Genomic DNA, 24,671 nt, shown 5'->3' on the forward strand with positions numbered 1-24,671 from the left:
TTGAGGTTGCTATGAGCTACGATGCCACAGTACTCTAGGGTGACAGAGTGAAACTATGTCTCAAAAAAAAAAAAAGACATTTATAACATAAATGCCATAATAATTTTATTACTTGCCTAGAAAAAAATCACAAGTTAGATCTGTAGCTGAATGCTTTACATTTCCCCCATTTCCCCAATTTAATTATAGCTTCAGTGCAACTCTACCTATAAAATACTCAGCCTGGGCACTAGGATGAGCTAAAAGGATCTGTGTTATCTTTTTCTTTTTTTTTTTGAGACAGAGCCTCAAGCTGTCGCCCTGGGTAGAGTGCTATGGCATCGCAGCTCACAGCAACCTTCAACTCCTGGGCTCAAGCGAGTCTTCTGCCTCCACCTCCCAAGTAGCTGGGACTATATAGGCACCCACCACAACGCCTGGCTATTTTGGTTGCAGCCGTCATTGTTGTTTGGCGGGCCCAGCTGGATTCGAACCCACCAGCTTAGGTGTATGTGGCTAGCGCCTTAGCCACTTGAGCCACAGGGGCCGAGCCTGTGTTATCTTTTAAAAGCAGTATGCCACTCTATTCCATTTCCCCTTCTCCCAGAGGACACTTGTGATCTATGTAGACAGAAATGTCTTTGAATAAAATGCTTCTCTTTGCACAAATCCTATTTTGACAATACTAAGAGACCTCTGGCTTCTTTGTGAGGTCTGACCACTGAAATATTATGAAAAATTAGAGGTTTAACCCACTTGACCAATCACCCAAAATATATGACTTATTTCTGCAAACATTTACTAAGAGTCTACTACTATGTGCTGGGTACTGTGCAAGATGTTAGGCATGCAAAGAAGATTAAGAAAGAATCCTTGTCAGTCCAAGCTAGCCAGAGACACACACAAAATAGCTACAATAAAAGGAGATAAGTGATATAAAAATTTATGAGATAGTCAAGTTTAACTGTGTAGTCTTTAAATATCATAACCATTAAATATTTCATGTTTCTAAGCATTGAACATTATACTGGTATTACAGAGAAATATATATCTTTGCCTCACCTCTACTAAGGGTTTATTTCCAGACTGAAAAAATTTTGGGAAAAGGCCAAATGGCTAAAAGACCCTGAATTCCCCAAATCAACAGAGTTGAAGTACCAGAGGAGATACTGAAGACAAGAGAAATCTAGGAGAGACCTAGATGAAAACCAACAGAAATCAGACCAGGTGTGGTGGCTCACACCCGTATTCCTAGCACTCTGGGAGGCCAAGGAGGGTGAATTGCTTGAGCTCAGGAGTCCGAGAGCAGCCTGAGCAAAAATAAGACCCCATCTCTAAAAATAGACAGGAGTTGTGTAGCTACTTGGGAGGCTGAACTAACAGGATCGCCTGAGCCCAAGAGTTTGAGTTGTGAACTATGATGACCCCATGGAACTCTACCCAGGGCAACTGAGTGAGACTCTGTCAGCAAGGAAAGAAAAGGAAAGGAAAGGAAAAAAGGCCAGGCACGGTGGCTCACGCCTATAATCCTAGCACTTGGGAGGCTGAGGTGGGTGGATTGCCTGAGCTTACAGTTTCAAAACCAGCCTGAGCCAGAGCAAGACCTCATCTCTAAAAATAGCCAGGCATTGTGGCAGGTGCCTGTAGTACCAGCTACTCGGAAGAGAATTCTCGGAAGAGATTCTCTCTACTCAAGAGAATCGCTTGAGCCCAAGAATTTGAGGTTGCTGTGAGCTGTGATGCCACAGCACTCTACCAAGGGTGACAAGACTATCTCAAAAAAAATAAATAAATATTAGCCGGGCGTTGTGGCGGGCGCCTGTAGTCCCAGCTGCTTGGGAGGCTGAGGCAAGAGAATCGCTTAAACCCAGGAGTTGGAGGTTGCTGTGAGCTGTGTGATACCATGGCACTCTACCGAGGGCCGTAAAGTGAAACTCGGTCTCTACAAAAAAAAAAAAAATAATAAAATAAATAAATAAATAAAACAAAATAAAATAAAGGAAAGGAAAAAGGGAAGGGAAGAGAAGGGAATGGAAGAAGACAGCAAAATCTATAGCAGTGGTTCTCAATTGAGAATGATTTTGTTCACCAAGGAACCACCCAGATACATTTTTGATTGTCACACCTTCAAGGGTTCAGGGGTGCAGTTGCTACTTATAGTGCTGCGGTTCCCAATCCCAATCCCCAGGCTGTGTTAACAACCAGGCTGCACAGCATCAGGGATTAAGCTCTGCCTTCTGCCCCTCCTCCCCAACCCTGCCCCCTCAAGTCTATGGAAAAATTATCTTCCACCTGGTCCCTGGTGCCAAGAAGGTTCCAGCCCTGAGTGAGAGCAAAGCTTCTTCTTACAGCCACTCCTCATTCACCTCACTGTCCTCAGTCCCTACAACAAGGAATTATCTGGCCTAAAAATGTCTATAGTCCTGAAGTTGAGAAACCCTGATCTGAAGAAATTTTACCTTGGGAAACTCCTCTAGATTTTTAAGAACACAGCCAGAGAAGCCATCCATTTAAGGCTCCTGCCCTTTGGGGCTGTCATCTAGGGTGGCTCTAATGAGTATGCTAATCAGCAATGTCCTGGGCACTGGGCAGATCCTAGACGTCAAAATGCTGACTATGATGTCCCAACATAGCTGTCCACAAACAAGAGGAAAAGCTGCCCCCAATTTGTCTCCTTTCCCTCAAGTTATTGTTCCCATTTTGACTTCATTTCCTTCCAATTTAGACCCTGAAGTCCTTAAATCAGTTTCTCGCTTCTATGGATTACACCTGACTTGAAAACCACACTGTTCGATTATATATCAATATAACTACCTGCCTTCTCTGCTTGCTGCTCTCCAATGCCCATGGGTATTTCACTGAAATCACTAAGAAGCCAGGACTGCCTAATATAACTCAAAAAAAGTCATGGAAAAAGCAACAATCTGATACTATTGAGCTCTCTCCTTTGGAGCTTCAATGGCACCATTCTTAATAGGTTTTTCTGGTATCTCTCTGGCCCTTCCTCAGTCTCCTTTACTGAGGCCAGCTACTGATCTATTAGCAATGTCTGTCATGGCAACAATATTGAGAACTGGCAGGGCGGCGCCTGTGGCTCAGTCGGTAGGGCACCGGCCCCATATACCGAGGGTGGCGGGTTCAAACCCGGCCCCGGCCAAACTGCAACCAAAAAATAGCCAGGCGTTGTGGCGGGCGCCTGTAGTCCCAGCTACTCGGGAGGCTGAGGCAAGAGAATCGCTTAAGCCCAGGAGTTGGAGGTTGCTGTGAGCTGTGTGAGGCCACGGCACTCTACCGAGGGCCATAAAGTGAGACTCTGTCTCTACAAAAAAAAAAAAAAAAAAAAGAACTGGCAGTCTTTATGGCATCTACCTGCCCTTTCTGTACTAAAAACTTTCTTTGGGTGACAATTAAGCCTTACACAACCATTTTCTTGCTCACAACTCCCAATATCCATATCCACATTCTAGTTCTCTCTTGTGGTGCCAGACTGTATATTCAACTTGACTGGGGGACATTTCATCATTTTTTTTTAATTAATTTATTTTTTTTGGTAGCGACAGAGTCTCACTGTACCGCCCTCGTGAGTCACACGGCTTACAGCAACCTCTAACTCTTGGGCTTACGCGATTCTCTTGCCTCAGCCTCCCGAGCAGCTGGGACTACAGGCGCCCGCCACAACGCCCGGCTATTTTTTGGTTGCAGTTTGGCCAGGGCTGGGTTTGAACGCGCCACCCTCGGTATATGGGGCTGGCGCCCTACTCACTGAGCCACAGGCGCCGCCCGACACTTCATCATTTATGAGGCATATAGTTAAAGTAGTTAACAGCAAGGACTTGGCAGCTGATCGCCAGTATTTAAGTCCTGGCTCTACCACTTACTAGCCGTGTTATCCTTGGGCAAATTATTTAACCTGCCTATGCCTTCAATTCCTCATTTATAAAATGAAGATTTTCTTAAATCCAACCTCAAAGAGTTAGTGTGATGATTAAGTAATTAACACATGTAAAGCATATGGAATAGGGCTTTCTTCTAGAACGCAGTCAGTAAATGTTAGCTAGCTAGCTATCACCACCACCCTGAACAAGCACCATGACATATTCAACTGATTATCTTCTCAGCTGTACTTGGGTGAACCACCTAGTTCTAGATAATCAAACCAAAAACCTGAAGTGCTCCAGTCTTCTCTCTCTCTCCATGTTCCCATTTCCCTGTCTCAACTTCTATCCATGCCGGCTCCTAAAATCATCTCAAAGCTCACCACCATCACATTTCCCACTGCCATTCCATCAAGTGAAATCTTCATGCTCAACCAGACTATTCCATCAGCTTCTTCACTGAACTTCTTATTTTTAGGATATAAACTCTACAATTTATATCCAGTCATCATTCTAAAATGAAAATCTGGGGCCAGACACAGTGGTTCATGCCTATAATCCTAACACCTGGGAGGCCAAGGTGGGTGGACTGCTTGAGAAGTTCAAGACCAGCCTAAGCAAGAGCAAGAGCAAGACCTCAACTCTACTAAAAATAGAAAAACTAGCCATGCATTGTGGTGGGAGCCTACAGTCCCAGCTACTTGGGAGGCTGAGGTTAGAGGATCACATGAGCCCAAGACATTGAGGTTGCTGTGAACTATGATGCCACAGCACTTTCCCAAGGGTGACAAATTAAGACTGTCTCCAAAAAAAAAAAAAAAAATTCTGATCTTATCCAGACCAAAATTCTTTTTTTATTTTTGAGACAGAGCCTCAAGCTGTTGCCCTGGGTAGAGTACCTCACAGAAACCTCAACTCTGGGGTTCAAGCGATCCTCTTGCCTCAGTTTTTCTGTTTTTAGTACAGAGTCTCGCTTTTGCTCAGGCTGGTCTCGAACCCGTGAGCTCAAGCAATCTACCTGCCTCGGCCTCTCAGAGTGCTAGGTTTATAGGCATAAGCCACTGCCCCTGGCCTAGACCCAAATTCTTTAGCATCACCTCCATATGAAAGTCATCTCTGAGATCTCTCTCCAGCTCTTGTCCTATCTATACTCATCCCTGTGCCCCTACACTAGCCTACATTTACTTCTATCATAGAACTGATTGTACATTGACTTTAAAATACTATATTTCTATCTCCCCTACAAGACTACAAATTCTGAGGAAAGAAATTGTGTATGTATCTCTAGCTTCAGCCATCTGTGCAAGCACCCAATATATGGAAAACACTCAAAGAATACTCTGTGTGAAGAGTTCTAGACACCACACTAAGGGCTTTACATTGTTCAAAATTACCTAACCAACAACAAGAAAAGGCTCGGTGCCTACGGCTCAAGAGTCTAAGGCGCCAGCCACATACACCCGAGCTGGCGGGTTCGAATCCAGCCCGGGGCCCACCAAACAATGATGGCTGCAACCAAAAAACAGCCGGACATTGTGGCGACACCTGTAGTCCCAGCTACTTGGGAGGCAGAGGCAGGAGAATTGTTTGAGCCCAGGAGTTGGAGGTTGCTGTGAGTTATGATGCCACAGCACTCTACCCAAGGCGACAGCTTGAGGCTCTGTCTCAAAAAAACAAAACAAAACAAAACTGGAACTCAGAAATATTAGGTAACCTGCCCCAAATCACACAGCTAATTGGTAGCAGAAACAAACTCTGAATCTTTGTCTTCAGACTTCACCATCAGTCTTCTATTCCCACCATGTCGTTAATCCCTGTTCTGAACAAATCAGATTTGTGACTTTAGGAAATCCCCCCCCCCTTTTTTTTTTTTTGCAGTTTTTGGCCGGGGCTGGGTTTGAACCCGCCACCTCCAGCATATGGGACCAGCACCCTACTCCTTTGAGCCACAGGTACTGCCTCCAAGAAATCACTTTTTTCTTTTTTTTTTTCATAGAGACAGAGTCTCACTTTATGGCCCTCAGTAGAGTGACGTAGCCTCACACAGCTCACAGCAACCTCCAACTCCTGGGCTTAAGCGATTCTCTTGCCTCAGCCTCCTGAGTAGCTGGGACTACAGGCGCCCGCCACAACGCCCAGCTATTTTTTGGTTGCAGGTTTGAACCCAGCTATTTTTTGGTTCCAGGTTTGAACCCGCCACCCTCGGTATATGGGGCCAGCACCTTACCAACTGAGCCACAGGCGCCGCCCGAAATCACTTTTTTCTTAAAGACAGAGTCTCACTTTATCGCCCTCAGTAGAGTGCTGTCACGTCACAGCTCACAGCAATCTCCAACTCCTGGGCTTAAGCAATTCTCTTGGCTCAGCCTCCTGAGTAGCTGGACTACAGGAGCCGGCCACAACATCTGGTTATTTTTTGTTGCTGTTTGGCTGGGGCTGATTCGAACCCACCACCCTCGGTAAATGGGGCTAGCGCCGTACCCACTGAGCCACAGGCGCTGTCCAGGAAATCACTTTCTGTACTGAAATCTGAAACCTCAAGTTTCTCACATCTAACATTGCTTCTAGTTCTTTCTTTCTTTTTTTTTTTTTTGAGACAGAGTCTTACTTTGTCGCCCTTGGTAGAGTGTCGTGGCATCATAGTTCACAGCAACCTCAAACTCTTGGGCTCAAGTGATTCCCACTACCTCACCCTCTCAAGTAGCTGGGACTATAGGCGCCCACCACAATGCACAGCTAGTTTTTTTTTCTTTTTTTTTTTTTTTTTTGTAGAGACAGAGTCTCACTGTACCGCCCTCCAGTAGAGTGCCGTGGCGTCACATGGCTCACAGCAACCTCTAACTCTTGGGCTTACGCGATTCTCTTGCCTCAGCCTCCCGAGCAGCTGGGACTACAGGCGCGTGCCACAACACCCGGCTATTTTTCTGTTGCAGTTTGGCCGGGGCTGGGTCCGAACCTGCCACCCTCGGCATATGGGGCTGGCACCCTACTCACTGAGCCACAGGCGCGGCCCTCTGTTTTTTTTTAGTAGAGGTGGGGGTCTTGCTTTTCTTTTCTTTTTTTTTGCTCAGGCTGGTCTTCCAACTCCCAAGCTCAGCCAATCCATCTGCCTAGGCCTCCCAGAATGCTAGGATAATAGGTATGAGCCATCGCACCCAGCCAAATCATCTAATTCTAATCAGTAAATATTTACTGACCACTATAAGACCAAGCATCAGTTTTGTTTCGTTTTTTTTCGGCCAGGACTGGGTTTGAACCTGCCACCTCTGGCATATGGGGCTGGCGCCCTACTCAGTTGAGCCACAGAAGCCACCAGCATCAGTATTTTTTTAATGCTTTCCAGGTGATTCTAAATGTGCAGCCTGGCTTGGGAACAACTGTTAACAACTACCTGTACTGTGTTGGGCAGTAATAAGTAAACCAAAAAAAAAAAGAAGGTAAAGAGTGAGAGCGCACATGTACAACAGGACAGGCAAGCAGAAATCAGATGGGTAGCTAACCAAAAGCATCCAGACCCAACACATTACCTACACATACCTGAAGGGAGGGAACTCCAAGAGAAGAGCAACAGGGCAAGAAAGCCTGGGACATGTGTTCATTTATGCCAAACAATCAAGGGTATTTTTTATTCAGATCTCTAAATTCAAACAACTCAAAAGTATTATAAACTTCAGACATAGGCTCTTTCTTTTTCTTTTAGAGACAGAGTCTCACTTTGTCACCCTCGGTAGAGTGTTGTGGGCCGGATATTTTTTTGTTGCAGTTTGGCTGGGGCCAGGTTTGAACCCCCCACCCTTGGTGTATGGGGCCAGTGCCCTTCTCACTGAGCCACAGGGGCCGCCCAACATGGGCTCTTTCTAAAAGAATTTTAAAACTGACTTGTACTCCTAAAAAAAAAAAAGTATATAAATACAAATTTCAAACCTCTGTATACCTCCTCCAGAAAAATCATAAGTCATAAGACAAATGGCCACCAGAAAAAATACTTCCAACACATGAGACTGTGCAGAGGGTTAAAACCTATAGCAAGGGTAGCACCCGTAGCTCAGTAGGTAGGGCGCCAGCCACATACAACAAGGCTGGCGGGTTTTAACCCGGCCCAAGCCAGCTAAACAACAACAATAGCAAAAAATATATAGCCGGGCATTGTGGTGGGCATCTATAGTCCCAGCTACTTGGGAGGCTAAGGCAAGAGAATCACTTAAGCCCCAGAGTTGGAAGTTGCTGTGAGCTGTGACACCACAGTACTCTAGCCAGAGGGACACAGTGTGACTCTGTCTTAAATAAATAAATCCTGTAACACAAAGCTCCAAAAAGTCAATAAACACAAAATTGAAAAGAATTATATAGAAGTAGGCACAACAGGCTCGGCACCTGTGGCTCAAGCAGCTAAGGCGCCAGCCACGTATACCTGAGCTGGCAGGTCCGAATCCAGCCCTGGGCCTGCCAAACAACAATGACGGCTGCAACCAAAAAATAGCCAGGCATTGTGGCAGGCGCCTGTAGTCCCAGCTACTTGGGAGGCAGAGGCAGGAGAATCGCTTGAACCCAAGAGTTGGAGGTTGCTGTGAGCTGTGAAGCCATAGCACTCTACCCAGGGCGATAGCTTGAGGCTCTGTCTCAAAAAAAAAAAAAAAAGAAGTAGGCACAACAGAAAATTCAAAAGATAAAACAATGGTCAATATAACCTTGCAAAGATAATTAGCCTCAAAAGAAGTGAAATTAAAATGAAATCTACCATGAATGTATTAATAAATTGTGGTATATGTACACCATGAAATATCATGCAGCCTTAAAGAAAGATGGAGACCTTTTTCATGTTTACATGGATGTAGCTGCAACATATTCTTCTTAGCAAAGTATCTCAAGAATGGAAGAAAAAGTATCCAATGTACTCAGCCCTACTATGAAACTAATTTATAGCTTTCATATGAAAGCAATTATAACCTAAGAATATGGGGAAATGGGAAAGGGGAGGGGAAGGATGGGGGGAGGAACGGTAATTGGTGGGACCACACCTACGGTGCATCTTACAAGGGTACATGTGAAACTTACTAAATATAGAATATAAATGTCTTAACATACACACACACACACACACAGAAAAATTAAATCTATTCTTGTTTACCAGATTGACAAGAATGAAAAAGATGGGTAATAAACAAAGAATTGCAAGGGTAAAGGGAAAGAGACACACTACCTATATAAACTTTCTACAAAGCAGCATGGCAACATGTATCAAACTGTAATGCGTGCACTCAACAACAAAAAGACAAACAAGCCAATTTAAAAAGGAGTAAAGCTTAGCAGGGAGTGGTGGTGCTAAGGCAGGGCCTGAGGCAGGAGGATCACTTCAGCCCAGAAGTTTGACGCTATAGTGAGCTATAATCACACCACTGCACTCTAGCTTGAGCAACAGACTGAGACCCTGTCTCTTAAAAAAATAAAATAGGGGGCGGTGCCTGTGGCTCAAAGGAGTAGGGCATTGGCCCCATATGCCGGAAGTGGCGGGTTCAAACCCAGCCCCGGCCAAAAACTGCAAAAAATAAAATAAAATAAAATAGGCCCGGTACCATGGCTCATGCCTGTAATCCTAGCACTCTGGGAGGCTAAAGTTGGGTGGATTGGTTAAGCTCACAGGTTTGAGACCAGCCTGAGCCAGAGTAAGACCCCGTCTCTAGAAATAGCCAGGCGTTGTGGTGGGCACCTGTAGTCCCAACTACTCACGAAGCTGAGGCAAGAGAAATTACTTGAGCCCAAGAGTTTGAGATTGATGTGAGTTAAGATGCCAGGGCACTCTACCAAGGGCAACAAAACAAGACTCTGTCTCCAAAAAAAAAAAAAAAAAAATTGTAAATTTGTTTCTCGCAGGAGTAACTGCTGAAACTACTGTACAGGTTACACAAATATGTAAATTTTGAGAGCCAGATTTCTTTCTTTTTTTTTTTTGAGACAGAGCCTCAAGTTGTCGCCCTGGGTAAAGTGCCATGACATCACAGGTCACAGCAACCTCCAATTCTTGGGCTTAAGTGATTCTCTTGCCTCAGCCTCCCAAGTAGCTGGGACTACAGGCGCCTGCCACAACACCTGGCTATTTTTGTTGTAGTTGTCTTTTTTTTTTTTTAGGGACAGAGTCCCACTTTGTTGCCCTCAGTAGAGTGCCATAGCATCACCACTCACAGCAACCTCCATCTCCTGGGCTTAGGTGATTGATTCTCTTGCCTCAGCCCCCCGAGTAGCTGGGACTACAGGTGCCCGCCACAACACCCAGATATTTTTTGTTGCAGTTTGGCAGGCAGGGGTATATGGGGTGGGGGCCCTACCAGTTTGGTATATGGGGTGGGGGCCCTACCCCCTGAGCCTAGTTATCACTGTTGTTTGGCAGGGTCAGGCTGGATTCAAACCTGCCAGCTCTGGTGTATGTGGCTGGCACTGTAGCCGCTTGAGGTATAGGCGCTGAGCCGAGAGCTAGATATCTTACTCTCAGAGAAAGAAGTCACAAGCAAGGCGAGAGTTGGGAGAGATAGGGAGACCAGAAAGAACCCTGTGGGTCGGGCACAGTGGCTCACACCTATAATACTAGCACTCTAAGAGGCCAAGACGGGTGGATAGCTTGAGCTCACGGGTTCGAGACCCGCCTGAGCAAAAAAGCAAGACTCCACCCCACCCCGTCTCTACTAAAAATAGAAAAACTGAGACAAGAGGATCACTTGAGCCCAAGAGTTGGAGGTTGCTGTGACCTATTACGCCACAGCACTCTACCCAGCTTGAGACTGTCTCCAAAAAAAGAACAAAAATTAACAAAGGAGCAGCCAGCTGAAGTAGCTCACACCTGCAATCCCAACACTTGGGAGGCTGAGGCAGATGGATTGCCTGAACTCACAGGTTCAAGACCAGGCTAAACCAGAGCAAGAACTCATCTCTAAAAAATGGCAGGGTGTGGCTCGGCACCCTTAGCACAATGGTTACACTGCCAGCCACATGCACCAAGGCTGGCGGGTTTGAACCCAGCCCAGGCCAGCTAAACAACAATGACAACTGCAACAAAAAATAATAGCCGGGCATTGTGGTGGGCTCCTATAGTCCCAACTCGGGAGGCTGAGGCAAGAGAATTGCTTAAGCCCAAGAGTTTGAGGTTGCTGTGAGCTGTGATGCCATATCACTCTACCGAGGGCAACATTGTAAGCCCAAGAGTTGGAGGTTGCTGTGACCTGTGACTCAAGCCTCCGTCTCAAAAAATAAAAATAAAAAATAAAATGCCCACAAGGGCATTGTGGCAGGCGCCTGTAGTCCCAGCTACTCAGGAGGCTGAGGCAAGAGAATTGCTTGAGCCCAAGAGTTTGAGCCATGACGCCAGGGCACTCTAGCAAGGGCAACAGAGTGAGACTCTGGCTCAAAACAAAAGAAAGAAAGAAAGAAAAAACCCTGTGGTGCCAGATTACAGTCAGAGATACCAGCATAAACTCGTGCATATATACACACTCACAGATGGATAGAGAAATATAGATGTGCATATACATAGATTAGTAGACATACACATTTCATACATTTATTTCCTAGCTTTTTCCACTGAGAGGCACTAGATCACTAGAAGAATCTTGTAGTACCAAAAAGAAAGGAAGTATAATACTCAACGCAAACACACACACACACATACACAAAGTAGGAGGCATGTGAAAAGACAAAAAGATTCTATTACCCAAGAGCAGGGTGCATTGGCTCACACCTGTAATCTTAGCACTTTGGGAGGCTAAGGAGGATGGAATGCTTGAGCTCAGGACTTTGAGACCAGCCTGAGCAAAAGCGAAACCCTGTCTCTACCAAAAATAGAAAAACTTGGCTCGGTGTCCATAGTTCAATGAGTAAGGGCATCAGCCACATACACCAAAGCTGGCAGGTTCGAGCCCAGCCCAGGTCTGCTAAACAACAATGACAACTGCAACCAAAAAACAGCCAGGCGTTGTGGCGGGTGCCTGTAGTTCCAGCTGCTCGGAAGCCTGAGGCAAGAGAATCACATAAGCCCAGGAGTTGGAGGCTGCTGTGAGCTGTGATGCCACAGCACTCTATCAAGGTCGACAATGAGACTCTGTCTCAAAAAAGGAAAGGAAAGGAAGAAGAGAAGGGAAGGGGAAGGAAGGAGAAGGGGAAAAGAAAAGAAAGGAAAGGAAGGAAAGAAAGAAAGAAAGAAAAACTAGCCACACGTGACAGGCACCAGTAATCTCAGCTACTTTGGAGGCTGAGACAAGAGGACTGCCTGAGCCCAAAAGTATGAGGTTGCTGTGAGCTATGATATGATAATGCCATGGCACTCTATCCAGAGCAACAGAGTGAGACTCTGTCTCAAAAAATAAAAATTAAATTAAAAAGTACCCAATAACCAGAGCTGGAACAATTTAAGCAACAAAATAAATGATGTAGTACTGGATTATAACCCAAAGAATAAAACAAATATCCATAATGATGTAAGTAAATAGTATAAATAAACGGGAGAAGGGACAAATGTAGAATTTCCATTAATAAAGGTAGGAGGGATTGGCAGCAATGGCTCACACCTGTAATCCTAGCAGTCTGGGAGGCTGAGGTAGGAGAATTGCTTGAGGCCTGGAATTCAAGGCTAGCATGAGGAAGAACAAGATCCCATCTATACAAAAACTAGAAAAACTAGGCTCGGCTCCTGTGGCTCAAGCAGCTAAGGCGCCAGCCACATAAACCTAAGCTGGAGGGTTCAAATCCAGCCCGGGCCCGCCAAACAACAATGACGGCTGCAACCAAAAAATAGCTGGACGTTGTGGCAGGCGCCTGTAGTCCCAGCTTCTTGGGAGGCAGAGGCAGGAGAATTGCTTGAGCCCAGGAGTTGGATGTTGCTGTGAGCTGTGATGCCACAGCATTCTACCCAGGGCGACAGCTTGAAGCTCTGTCTCAAAAAAAAAAAAAAAAAAAAAAAAAAAACGGGTGGCGCCTGTGGCTCAGTGAGCAGGGCACCAGCCCCATATACCGAGGGTGGCGGGTTCAAGCCCGGTCCCGGCCAAACTGCAACAAAAAAATAGCTGGGTGTTGTGGCGGGCGCCTGTAGTCCCAGCTACTCCAGAGGCTGAAGCAGGAGAATCACCTAAGCCCAGGAGTTGGAGGTTGCTGTGAGCAGTGTGATGCCATGGCACTCTACCAAGGGCGATAAAGTGAGACTCTGTCTCTACAAAACAAAACAAAACAAAACAAAAAAACAATTAGGAAAACTAGATGCGTGTGATGTTTCCTGGCTATAGTCCCAGCTACTTGGGAGGCTGAGGCAAGAGAATCGCCTAAGCCCAAGAGTTGGAGGTTGCTGTGAGCTGTGTGATGCCATGGCACTCTACCAAGGGCGATAAAGTGAAACTCTGTCTCTACAAAACAAAACAAAACAAAACAAAACAAAAAAACAACTAGGAAAACTAGATGCGTGTGATGTTTCCTGGCTATAGTCCCAGCTACTTGGGAGGCTGAGGCAAGAGAATCGCCTAAGCCCAAGAGTTGGAGGTTGCTGTGAGCTTTGATGCCACAGGACTCTACCGAGGGCAACAGAATGAGACTCTGTCTCAAAAAAAAAAAAAAAAACCAGCTGGGCATTGTGGCGGGCACCTATAGTCCCAGCTACTTGAGAGGCTGAGGCAAGAGAATCACTTAAGCCCAAGAGTTTGAGGTTGCTGTGATGTCATAACACTCTACTGAGGGTGACATAACACTCTGTCTCAAAAAAAAAAAAAAAAAATTATTCTTCCCTGGTGGTGCTTAATTTTCTATTCAATGTGACCAAGACACAGCAACCCATTTCTAACAAATATGACTGGATAATGTTGTATTATAGAAATGAAAAGAGTAAATAATCTGAAAGGGGGCAAATCATGACTTTAATAGTAGAGAAATCTGACAAACATAACCTTAACCAAAGGATCTACATTAACATTGAGAAATCATGCTGACCTCTGGGAGGCCGAGGCAGGTGGATTACTTGAGCTCAGGAGTTCAAGACCAGCCTTAGCTACAGCAACCCTGTCTCTAAAAACAGTTGGGTGTTGTGGTCGTCACCTGTAGTCCCAGCTACCGGGAGGCTGACTCAAGAGGATGGCTTGAGCCCAAAAGTTTGAGGTTGCTGTGAGCTATGACATCACGGCATCCTACCCAAGACGACTGAGTGAGACTCTACCTCAAAAAAAAAAAAAAGATAAACCCTGCTGATGTCAGGTTGATATTATACCCTGAAAAGATGCAATGAGTAGGGTACTTCACTTCTATGGTATGCATTCCCAAAATCCATAATGCCAGCTAGGTGTGGTGGCTCACACCTGTAATCCTAGCACTTTCAGAGGCCAGACAAGTGCATCATTTGAGCTCAGGAGTTCCAGACCAGCCTCAGTGAGACCCTGTCTCTACTGAAAATTGAAAAAATAGCTGGGCATTGTGGTGGATGCCTATAGTCCCAGATACTCTGGAGGCTCAGGCAAGAGGATCACTGATTCCAAGAGTTTGAGTTTGCTACGAGCAATGATGCTAGGGCTCTACCCTGGGTGACAGAGTGAGACTCTGTCTCAAGAAAAGAAAAAACAAATCCATAATGCCAGTCTAATCAGGAGAAACTGTTGGGACCGAAATAGCCACTGAGAGACCACCGTAGGCACATGTAAAAGCGAAGGAGTGTCTTTTTTTTTTTTTTTTTTTTTTTGTAGAGACAGAGTCTCACTTTATGGCCCTCGGTAGAGTGCCGTGGCCTCACACAGCTCACAGCAACCTCCAACTCCTGGGCTCAAGGGATTCTCTTGCCTCAGCCTCCCGAGTAGCTGGGACTACAGGCGCCCGCCACAACGCCCGGCTAAGCAAAGGAGTGTCTTTATTCATGCATATGCCTGGGTTACTCCAACCTACAGCATAGCTGTGGAGGGGCAACCTCAAAATGGTGCAGGGTGGGGGAGGGTGGGGGGGTGGTTTAAAGGCGCATAGGGGAATTCCATCAGGCGTTTGTCGAGAGGGGTTGCCATTGGCTGAGCTGTTGTCTAGGGGTGCTTGGAGGTGCCATAGGGTGAGTTTGCGTAAGAAACTTTCTAGGAAGGGATGCCTGTCCACTTCCTTTTTTTTTTTTTTTTTTGTAGAGACAGAGTCTCAATTTATGGCCCACGGTAGAGTGCCATGGCCTCACACAGCTCACAGCAACCTCCAACTCCTGGGCTCAAGCGATTCTCTTGCCTCACCCTCCCGAGTAGCTGGGACTACAGGCGCCCGCCACAACGCCTGGCTATTTTTTGGTTGCAGTTTGGCTGGGGCCGGGTTTGAACCCGCCACCCTCAGTATATGGGGCCGGCGCCCCACCGACTGAGCCAGAGGCGCCGCCTGCCTGTCCACTTCTGATAGGCCGGCCCCACCTGGGCTGATTGGTCCTTCTCAGAAGAGGCATTACTGTGGTTTTTCCGGTAATGGGGCTGGGTTCTAATATGGAGCCTTACTTACAAAACGGAGTCACATGTGGCCTCTTCAAAACCAAAACCCAAACTGGAAGGCATCCACCTATAAAAGAACTGACCAGTATTCTTCAAAAGTATCACAGCCAAGGCCAGGTGCTGTTGGTCACACCTATAATTCTAGCACTCTAAGAAGCCAAGGTGTGAGGATCAACTGAGTTCAGAAGTTTAAGACCCATCTGAGCAAGAGCAAGACACTCTCTCTACAAAAAATAGAAAAACTTAGCTAGGTGCAGTGGCACACTTGGGCGCCTGTAGTCCCAACTACTTGGCAGGCTGAGGCAGGAGTATAGCTTGAGCCCAGGAGTTTGAGGTTGGTATGGGATAGGCTGATAACATGGCACTCTAGCCTTACCCAACAAAGCTAGACTCTGTCTCGAAAAACAAATACTGTAGCAAAGAAAACTCACAACAGAGGTAAACTCACAATGCAAGTGAACCAAGGGAGCTAGAAACTCATGTTAGTTGAGTCAAAAAATTCAAGATTTCCTTCTTAGCCACTTGTCAGGTACATTCCTTTTAAAAGATTCCCTTTGTCAGCTGTGGCAGGTAGCCTCCAGATAAGCCCCACCTCTTCCAGCTAACAGCTTAAACAGGTCTTCTGCCTTTTTTTCTTTGTCCCATTAGGCCACTATGATGTACCATCCCATCTCTCCTTTTGTATCCCTCCCCCCACGCATCCCAGATCTCCCTTGAGCACTATGGAGACAGACCATCGTTTGGTAAAAAAACACTGCTCCTAAATTATGTCCCAAAGCAGACAAAAAGAACAGAGTCCACATCTATTAGATGACACATACTCTGCTTTCTAGTCAGACTGCCAAAAAATCATTTGCTTCTCCTCTTGTAAATTTTAGCAAACATGAAGGGAACTGTGCCCTATGTGTTGACTACTGCCTCTCCATAGGCCTTGAAGAACAGAGGCATTAGAGATACTTCCTCTCTATAACCCACACAGAACACTTCCTTTATTTTCTCTTAGCATATATTTAGTAGTCTGCATTTCCAGCTGGTTATTGTACATGTTTAGCAAGTACCTTCAAGTACCTTCTTGATACAATGTTTCATCTCATCGCTGAAGGGGATGCCTTATACCTTGAATGCACATGCTAAGATAAAGACTCAGACTGAAAAGAAGACCTTCAGTATCATCTTCCTGAAGTACATCAGCCTCTCCCAGGGAATTACAAGACCCAGATCCAATTCCCAGCATCTTGCAGTGTGATCTCTAGACTGCTCTTTAATCTTTCTATACCTCAGTTTTTCCATCCTGGAAAACAAGGATTGTATTACCTGTCTCACCCTGAATTCTTTCTATACCTCAGTTTTTCCATCCTGGAAAACAGGAATTGTATTACCTGTCTCACCTTGAATTCAGACTCTCACTACCAAATGAGAATATTTGTTTCTATAATTTGTGAAACAACTAGGGTTGAGAAAACTCAGAAAATTAAGCACAAATGTTGGTTTATTTGTTTTTTGAGACACAGTCTTGCTCTGTCACCTGGATAGAGTGCCATGGTGTCTTCATAGATCACAGCAACCTCAAACTCTTTTTTTTATTATTATTATTAAATCATAACTGTGTACATTAATGTGATCATGGGGAACCTCAAACTCTTGGGCTTAAGGATCCTCCTGCCCCAGTTTCTTGACTTTTAGTAGAGACGGGGTCTTGCTCTTGCTCAGGCTGGACTCAAACTCCTGAGCTCAAGCATTCCACCCTCAGCCTCCGAGAGTGCTAGGATTACAGGAGCCATCATGCCTGGCCAAGCACAAATGTTATTTCTCAGTTTTATCAGATCTGCCACGCAGATATGAGCCCAACAGGAGTCCCTAGGCAAATAATCCCTCAGAAAGTAGTTCTGACTTCTAGCTCCACAAATTCTGTACATAGAATAATGTGAAGTAAGAAGCCAGGCAGGGCCTTCAGATGCTAAGTGGCTATAGAAGCAACTCACTGCATATCAGATTCCACGAAGAAATTATCACTCTAGACTAGCGATTCTCAACCTGTGGGTTGTGACCCACAAGAACTGTATTAAAGGGCCATGGCATTAGGAAGGTTAAGAACCACTGCTGTAGCCATTAACAATACCACTGTATTGTCATTTTACCTCAAAGAAGCTGAAAGCCTGGCTCGGCACCCATAGCACAGTGGTTACGGCACCAGCCACATACACCAAGTCTGGCAGGTTTGAGATCAGCCTGGGCCAGCTAACCAATAATGACAACTGCAATAAAAAATAGCCGGGCGTTGTGGTGGGCGCCTGTAGTCCCAGCTACTTGGGAGGCTGAGGCAAGAGAATCACTTAAGCCCAAGAGTTTGACGTTGCTGTGAGCTATGATGCCACAGCACTCTACTGAGGGCAACATAGTGAAACTGTCTCAAAAAAAGAAGAAGCTGAAAGCCTTACTTATCCAATGGTTACAGTTAAGTCCTTCTCCTGGACAAGAAGTGCCCCATAAGTGTTGCCTTGGAACAACCATACAGTTCAGGGAGGATTAAGGGGTGACAAAAGAAGTATGAGGTATAAGACAACTTAAGATTTAGGGTAGTGTTTTGTGTTAGTTTGTTTTAGTTTTGAGACAGTCTCACTCTGTCACCCTGGGTAGTGCTGTGGCATCATCATACCTCACAGCAACCTTAAGCTCCTAGGCTCAGGCAATCCTCTAGCCTCAGTCTCCCCAGTAGCTGGGATTACAGGTACCTGCTGCCACAGTACTCTGCTATTTTTCTATTTTTTTTTTAGTAGAGACGAGGTCATGCTCTTACTCAGGCTGGTCTCAAACTCCTAAGCTCAAACAATCCATAAGGTAGTGTTTTCTTTTTTTTTTTTGAGACAGAGTCTCACTTTGTTGCCCTTGGTAGAGTGCCGGGGCATCACAGCTCACAGCAACCTCCAGCTCTTGGGCTTAGGCGATTCCCTTGCCTAAGCCTCCCAAGTAGCCGGGATTACAGGTGCCCACCACAACGCCCAGCTATTCTTTTCTTATTTCTTTAGACAGAGTCTCATTTTATCACCCTTAGGGTGCCATGAGGTCACAGCTCACAGCAACCTCAAACTTCTGGGCTTAAGCAATTATCTTGCCTCAGCCTCCCAAATAGCTAGGACTACAGGCACCCACACACAACACCTGGCTATTTTTTGGTTGGCGTGAGTTATCATTTTTGTTTAGCAGGCCCGGGCCAGGCTCAAACCCGCCAGCCTCAGTGTATGTGGCTGGCACCCTACTCACTGAGCTACAGGGGCCAAGCTGTAAGGTAGTATTTTACAATAATTTTTTGAGCTTCTGGTATAATTCTGAATACAAAATTATTGGCAGCATACCAAAAGGGATTACTGTAATATAAATGCTCGTTTTTTTTGTTTTTTTGAGACAGAGTTTCACTATGTTGCCCTCAGTAGAGTGCTGTAGCATCACAGCTCACAGCAATGTCAAACTCTTGGGCTTAAGCGATTCTCTTGCCTCAGCCTCCCAAGTAGTTGGGACTACAGGTGCCTGCCACAATGCCAGGCTATTTTTTTGTTGCAGTTGTTTAGCTGGCTTGGGCCGGGTTTGAACCTGCCACCCATGGTGTATATGGCTGGTGCTGTAATCACCATGCTACGGGCGCTGAGCCATAAATACTTTTTTTTTTTTTTTGTAGAGACAGAGTCTCACTGTACCGCCCTCGGGTAGAGTGCCGTGGCATCACACGGCTCACAGCAACCTCTAACTCTTGGGCTTACGCGATTCTCCTGCCTCAGCCTCCCGAGCAGCTGGGACTACAGGCACCCACCACAACGCCCGGCTATTTTTTTGTTGCAGTTTGGCCGGGGCCGGGTTTGAACCCGCCACCCTCAGCATATGGGGCCGGTGCCCTACTCACTGAGCCACAGGCGCCGCCCTAAATACTCATTTTTAAAAACTCAATTTTGAGGTGCAATGGGTCATACCTATAATCCTAGCACTCTGGGAGGCCAAGGCGGGAGGACTGCCTGAGTTCCAGACCAGCCTGAGGGAAGAGCAAGACCCTGAGACCTCATCTCTACTAAAAATAGAAAAATAAGCTGGGGATCATGGTTGGCGCCTGTAGTGCCAGCTACTTGGGAGGCTGAGGCAGGAGAATTGCTTGAATCCAGGAGTTCGAGGTTACAGTGAGCTAGGCTGATGCCATGGCATTCTAGCCTGGGGCAACAAAGTGAGACTCAGTCTCAAAAACAAAAAACTCGGGCGGCACCTGTGGCTCAAAGGGGTAGGGCGCTGACCCCATATGCAGGAGGTGGTGGGTTCAAACCCAGCCCCAGCCAAAAAAAAAGAAAAACAAAAAACCCTCAATTTAGAAACTTGAAAAACTTTCTAATTATCGTATTTTCTATTTGCTTACCCTCTGGTCTTCATGACTGTTGCAACACATAAGTTTACTACTCTGTCTAGGCTCTACATAAGGCCAAATTTCATTTTGGTTCAAATATATAGTCTGTCTTTGGTACCAACCTGACATTAAATTTTATCTCTAGGCTGCAGCAAATTTTATCCCCCTATAATCCATCAAGTGGCTGCCAATCAGCTCAACACTTCACTTGACAGACTTCACTACAAATTCACGCTATGATTCACAGTATGAATCCTAAAATACATTCTATATCCTGATCAAAATGTAGCACATGCCTATGAAAGAGGAATGCCATATAAGAACCACTCTCTCGGCGGCGCCTGTGGCTCAGCGGGTAGGGCGCCGGTCCCATATGCCGGAGGTGGCGGGTTCAAGCCCAGCCCCGGCCAAAAAAAAAAAAAAAGATATAAAAAAAAAAAAAAAAAATATATATATATATATAAAAGAAAATAGAAAAAGTATCAGAATGTCATGGCAAGCACCTGTAGTCTCAGCTAGTTGGGAGACTGAGACAAGAGGATAGCTTGAGGGCAGCGCCTGCAGCTCAAAGGAGTAGGAAGCTGGCCCCATATGCCGGAGGTGGTGGGTTCAAACCCAGCCACGGCCAAAAACTGCAGGAAAAAAAAAAAAGGATTGCTTGAGCCCCCAAGTTTGTGGTTGCTGTGAGTTATGACATCACGGCACTTTTCTCAAGAGGACAGAGTGAGACTCTGTCTCAAAAAATAAATCAATAAAATAAAAACTGTTCTGAAGTAGATTCAGGTCTGAAGCATTTTCCACATATCCACTAACTAGCCTTCCCCTCAGATGTCCTGTTGCTGCTCCCACATGCTCAGCAAGATCTTTCTGACTTCCAGGTTCACCACACTCTGCCAGCCACCCAAGCCTGCATCCTGAATCACACTGTGGAAATTAATTCTCTTCTTTCTCCAGTCATAAACTCATACTGTAACACGATACAGTTACAAATACTACATCTTTCTCTTCCTCTCCATCTACTCTAACACGATACCACTAACACCATACCAATTCAGAATAATAGAAATTATAGAACATAAAGACTGGAATGGATCTTAGATATTATCAGTTTAACTCCATCTTACTGAAAACCATAGTACTCAAGTCTCCAAGTATCCGGCCAAAGATCTATTAAGACACCATATTTGTATTTTTGTGTGCATCCACCTCCCACTCACTCCAAATTCAGTTCATCGTGTGTGCTGCTCACAAATGAATGCTCCTTACACATTCCTGCATGTGACTTATTTCCCATTCCATAATATCTATAATACCTCACTACTGTTCTACACACTATACCCATTTCACCTTCTAAATCTTTACGTTCCTTCCTTTGACATGCCCCTTCTTCTGTCTTACCTATCCAAATTTGACCTGTTTTTCAAGTCCCTTTTAGAGAGCTTTCCGTAAATGCCAGCCTTCATTGATTTCTCCCTTCCCAGAAATTCTGTAATACTTAAGTTAATAGCTTATCATAAAATTCAGCAACCTCCCAATCTTATCTACCTTGCGATGTACCATTAATATTTCTGTTCAAAAACATATTAGCACTGCCTTGTTTCATGTTTAGCTGAACTAAACTCCTCCAGAACAGGAATTATGGTTTTCTCCTTCCAAAAGGGCCTTGCAGAAAATACTAATAGCAGCTACCATGTTGTGTTGTTTTGAGACAGAGTCTCACTTTGTCACTCTCGGTAGAGTGCCATAGGGTCATAGCTCATAGCAACCTCAAACTCTCGGGCTCAAGCAATTCTCTTGCCACAACTTCCCAAGTAGCTGGGACTACGGGCACCCACCACAACACCTGGCTATTTTTAGAAACAGAGGTCTCGCTCTGGCTCAGGCTGGTCTCGAACCTGTGAGCTCAGGTGATCCACCTGCCTCAGCCTCCCAGAGTGCTGGGACTACAGGCGTGAGCCACCATGCCTGGCCCGCAGCTACCATATGTTTAACTCTTACTATGTGCCATAGGTTGTATTAAATATTTCTCATACTTTATCTCATTTAATCATCAAAATAATGTTGTCTCTTTTTTTTTTTTTTTTGCAGTTTTTTGGCTGGTGCCAGGTTTGAACCCACACCTCCAGTATATGGGGCCAGCGCCCCACTCCTTGAGCCACAGGCGCCACCCAATGTTGTCTTAGTGATATTATTATTCCTACTTTAACTCTACTGGCTGATCCAAGTTGGGGAGGGAGGGGCCTTTATTCTCTTCTTTGAGCATTGAGGCCCAGAAGGGCTGTACTCATTCCATCTGGAAGCATTTGGCACACAAGGTAACCGCCATCACTCAACTACCCGCATCTTAAGTGGAAAATAGCAGCCCTATTTAAAATAGCTTTAAAATGGAAGCCCTATCTAAAATAGCTAAAAGAGATCTGTTCCTATTTTCTCACAGAATCCAATCTTTTTTTTTTTTTTTGTGGTTTTTGGCCGGGGCTGGGTTTGAACCCGCCACCTCCAGCATATGGGACTGGCGCCCTACTCCTTGAGCCACAGGCACTGCCCAGAATCCAATCTTTTTCTATGATATACAACAGAAAAATATTTTATACAATATAAGATTATATGGAGAACAGCAGCAAGAACTGCCCTTCCCTGCTGAGTGCCCATCGGGCTAAGTTTCAGAAGAAACAAAGGCACAAAGAGTTTAGGCTGAAGTTGCCTATCGGAAAAGATGGGGCTGGGATTTGAGCTAAACTGTCTCCCTAAAACAGGCCTAAAAGTAAGAAGCAAACAAATTTCTGCTGAATAACCTACTGTTTTCCACATGCTGATGGTACTATCACCCCAAATGAACTAATGAAGATAGAAACCATGCCTGGAACCCTATGTGGTAGAGTGAGGGCAAGAACTGCCCTTCCCTGCTGAATACCAATCAGGTGTTAGGTTCAATGCCAGGCATTTTATGTTCAATATCTCATTTACTTTCTGAAGACTCCTAAGTATAAATTCTCTTAAATAAATAACTTGTAAGGCGACGCCTGTGGCTCAGTGAGTAGGGCGCAGGCCCCATAAGCCGAGGGTGGCGGGTTCAAACCCAGCCCCGGCCAAACTGCAACAACAACAAAAAAAAATAGCCGGTCGTTGTGGCGGGTGCCTGTAGTCCCAGCTGCTGGGGAGGCTGAGGCAAGAGAATTGTGTAAGCCCAAGAGTTAGAGGCTGCTGTGAGCCGTGTGATGCCACGGCACTCTACCCGAGGGCGGTACAGTGAGACTCTGTCTCCACAAAAAAAATAATAATAAATAAATAAATAACTTGTAATTTCTTCAGAATTTCTCTGAAATTCACCCAAAATGTTACCCACTTTCAACAGAGCCCAAACGCTCCCAGATGCACTGAGCCCCTTCTGGGCATGAAAGCTCAAAGAGGACAAAACCACCTCAACTTGGATCAGCCAGTAGAGTTAAAAGCCTCAGCTCCAACAAGCATTTACCACACGTCTGCCCTTCTTCAGGACAGGCTACTCTGCGCTTCATTCTGACACTCGTGATATCATTTATTACACACTACAGCTCTGTGAAGTAGCTGACATTTCCCCCCCACTTTACAGATAAATAAAATATCGTCCAAATAAAAGAGATTGTTAATTCTAAATCACATCTTCATGGCAGATTCGGGACTAGAATCCAGGTCTGTCTACACTGGCCCACTCCCCCAGCAGACTCGCATAGGTGGTATCCAATTTATTCTGGTCTGGCTGGGTTAGAGTTCTAACAAAATCTCTGCAACAATTTTCCTTCAAAGGTATTTATTAGACAATACGTCAACCTTGTAGCTTCAAATACCATCTCCAGGTATTCGCTACGTGACTAGAGAAAGAAGTTTCACCACCCTGGGTTCCAATTCCCTCATCGGCAAAAGGAAATACTAAGAGCACCTACCAAACAGTAATGTCCTAAGAAGTTAATGAAGTGAAAAAGAAAACAACCAGCACTGTATATGGCTTATGCTGGGGTCCAGTAAGAACAGGTTCCCTTCATCTATCCCCTCTGCTCTCACAAGCCTCGGGGTTCACCCACTATGACCATGCCACCCGTGTCCAGTCGTCCAGAGGCCACGCGCGACCTCAGCGTTATCAGGAGCCTGGGGCCAGCTACACTACCATACCTGCATGGAGTCAGCACTGATGATTTCGCCATCGAGCCGCTGGCCTAGCTGCAACGCCAGGGTGGACTTGCCGGTGCCTGTGGCCCCGAGAATCACTACAAGAGGTAGGGTCCGCCGCAGGCCCCGGATCCCCGTACCCACAGGAACGGCTCGTGCAGCAGCCACGGCCGCCATCTTAAAGCCATGTGCGCTTGCGCCGGAGCAGTCATCCACATGGCAACCGCCAGTGCGCTTGCGCAGATCTGGGGCCTGTCGGGAAAGTACAAAGGAAGGAGCCACGGAAGGAAGGTCTTAAGCTCAGGAGCCGCACGAGGTGACTGCTATTCCCGAGCTGGTGCCAGACCTAAACTACCGGCTGTTTAAGTGGGAGATGGCACCCCTATCTAAAATATATCTGTCCCTATTATTTTTTATAGCACCCAGTTCTTTTTCTGTGATATACAATAGAAAAAGAATTACACAATAAAAAATTGTATATTGATCTCGTGTTTATTTTCTTGGGACACATTCTGCCCAGGTCATTGCTGTATTTCTAGTGTCTAGCACAGTACTTGGTACCGAATAAACACCCAATAATTGTTAAACGGAAAGAATGACCTGCCTAGCTAGTGCTGGAGCCAGTGAGCTCAGGTGTAGCATTTTCTAGACTCAGACCTGCCTAGTTCCCAGGTAAGGGCGGTTGTTCATTTATATTTTCATCCCACAGTGCAACCTCGGAAAGCAGGACCAAACTTTACGTCCCCTTGGCCAAAAAACGCAACAGATGGGATAAGAACAGAAAAAATCAAGTAAATCCACAAAATAGAGCAAAAAGGGATCGGC

The 24,671-nt window shown here is 45.6% G+C and overlaps 1 protein-coding gene across 2 annotated transcripts in view; it reads right to left on the minus strand.

Moving 5' to 3' along the window:
• Nucleotides 1-24,032, minus strand: part of TRIT1 (tRNA isopentenyltransferase 1) — a 59,285-nt gene extending 35,253 nt beyond the window's left edge. The window contains exon 1 of one of the 2 annotated variants that reach the window (XM_053575067.1): nt 23,850-24,032. In XM_053575067.1, the coding sequence (XP_053431042.1) occupies nt 23,850-24,023 (174 nt within the window). In that variant the 5' untranslated portion in view covers nt 24,024-24,032. The remainder of the gene's footprint in view (nt 1-23,849) is intronic. The other variant, XM_053575068.1, reaches the window with a different exon arrangement.
• Nucleotides 24,033-24,671: the final 639 nt, after the last annotated feature.

The sequence above is a fragment of the Nycticebus coucang genome, chromosome 22 (genome assembly GCF_027406575.1).
Source record: "Nycticebus coucang isolate mNycCou1 chromosome 22, mNycCou1.pri, whole genome shotgun sequence".
Classification (NCBI taxonomy): domain Eukaryota; kingdom Metazoa; phylum Chordata; class Mammalia; order Primates; family Lorisidae; genus Nycticebus; species Nycticebus coucang.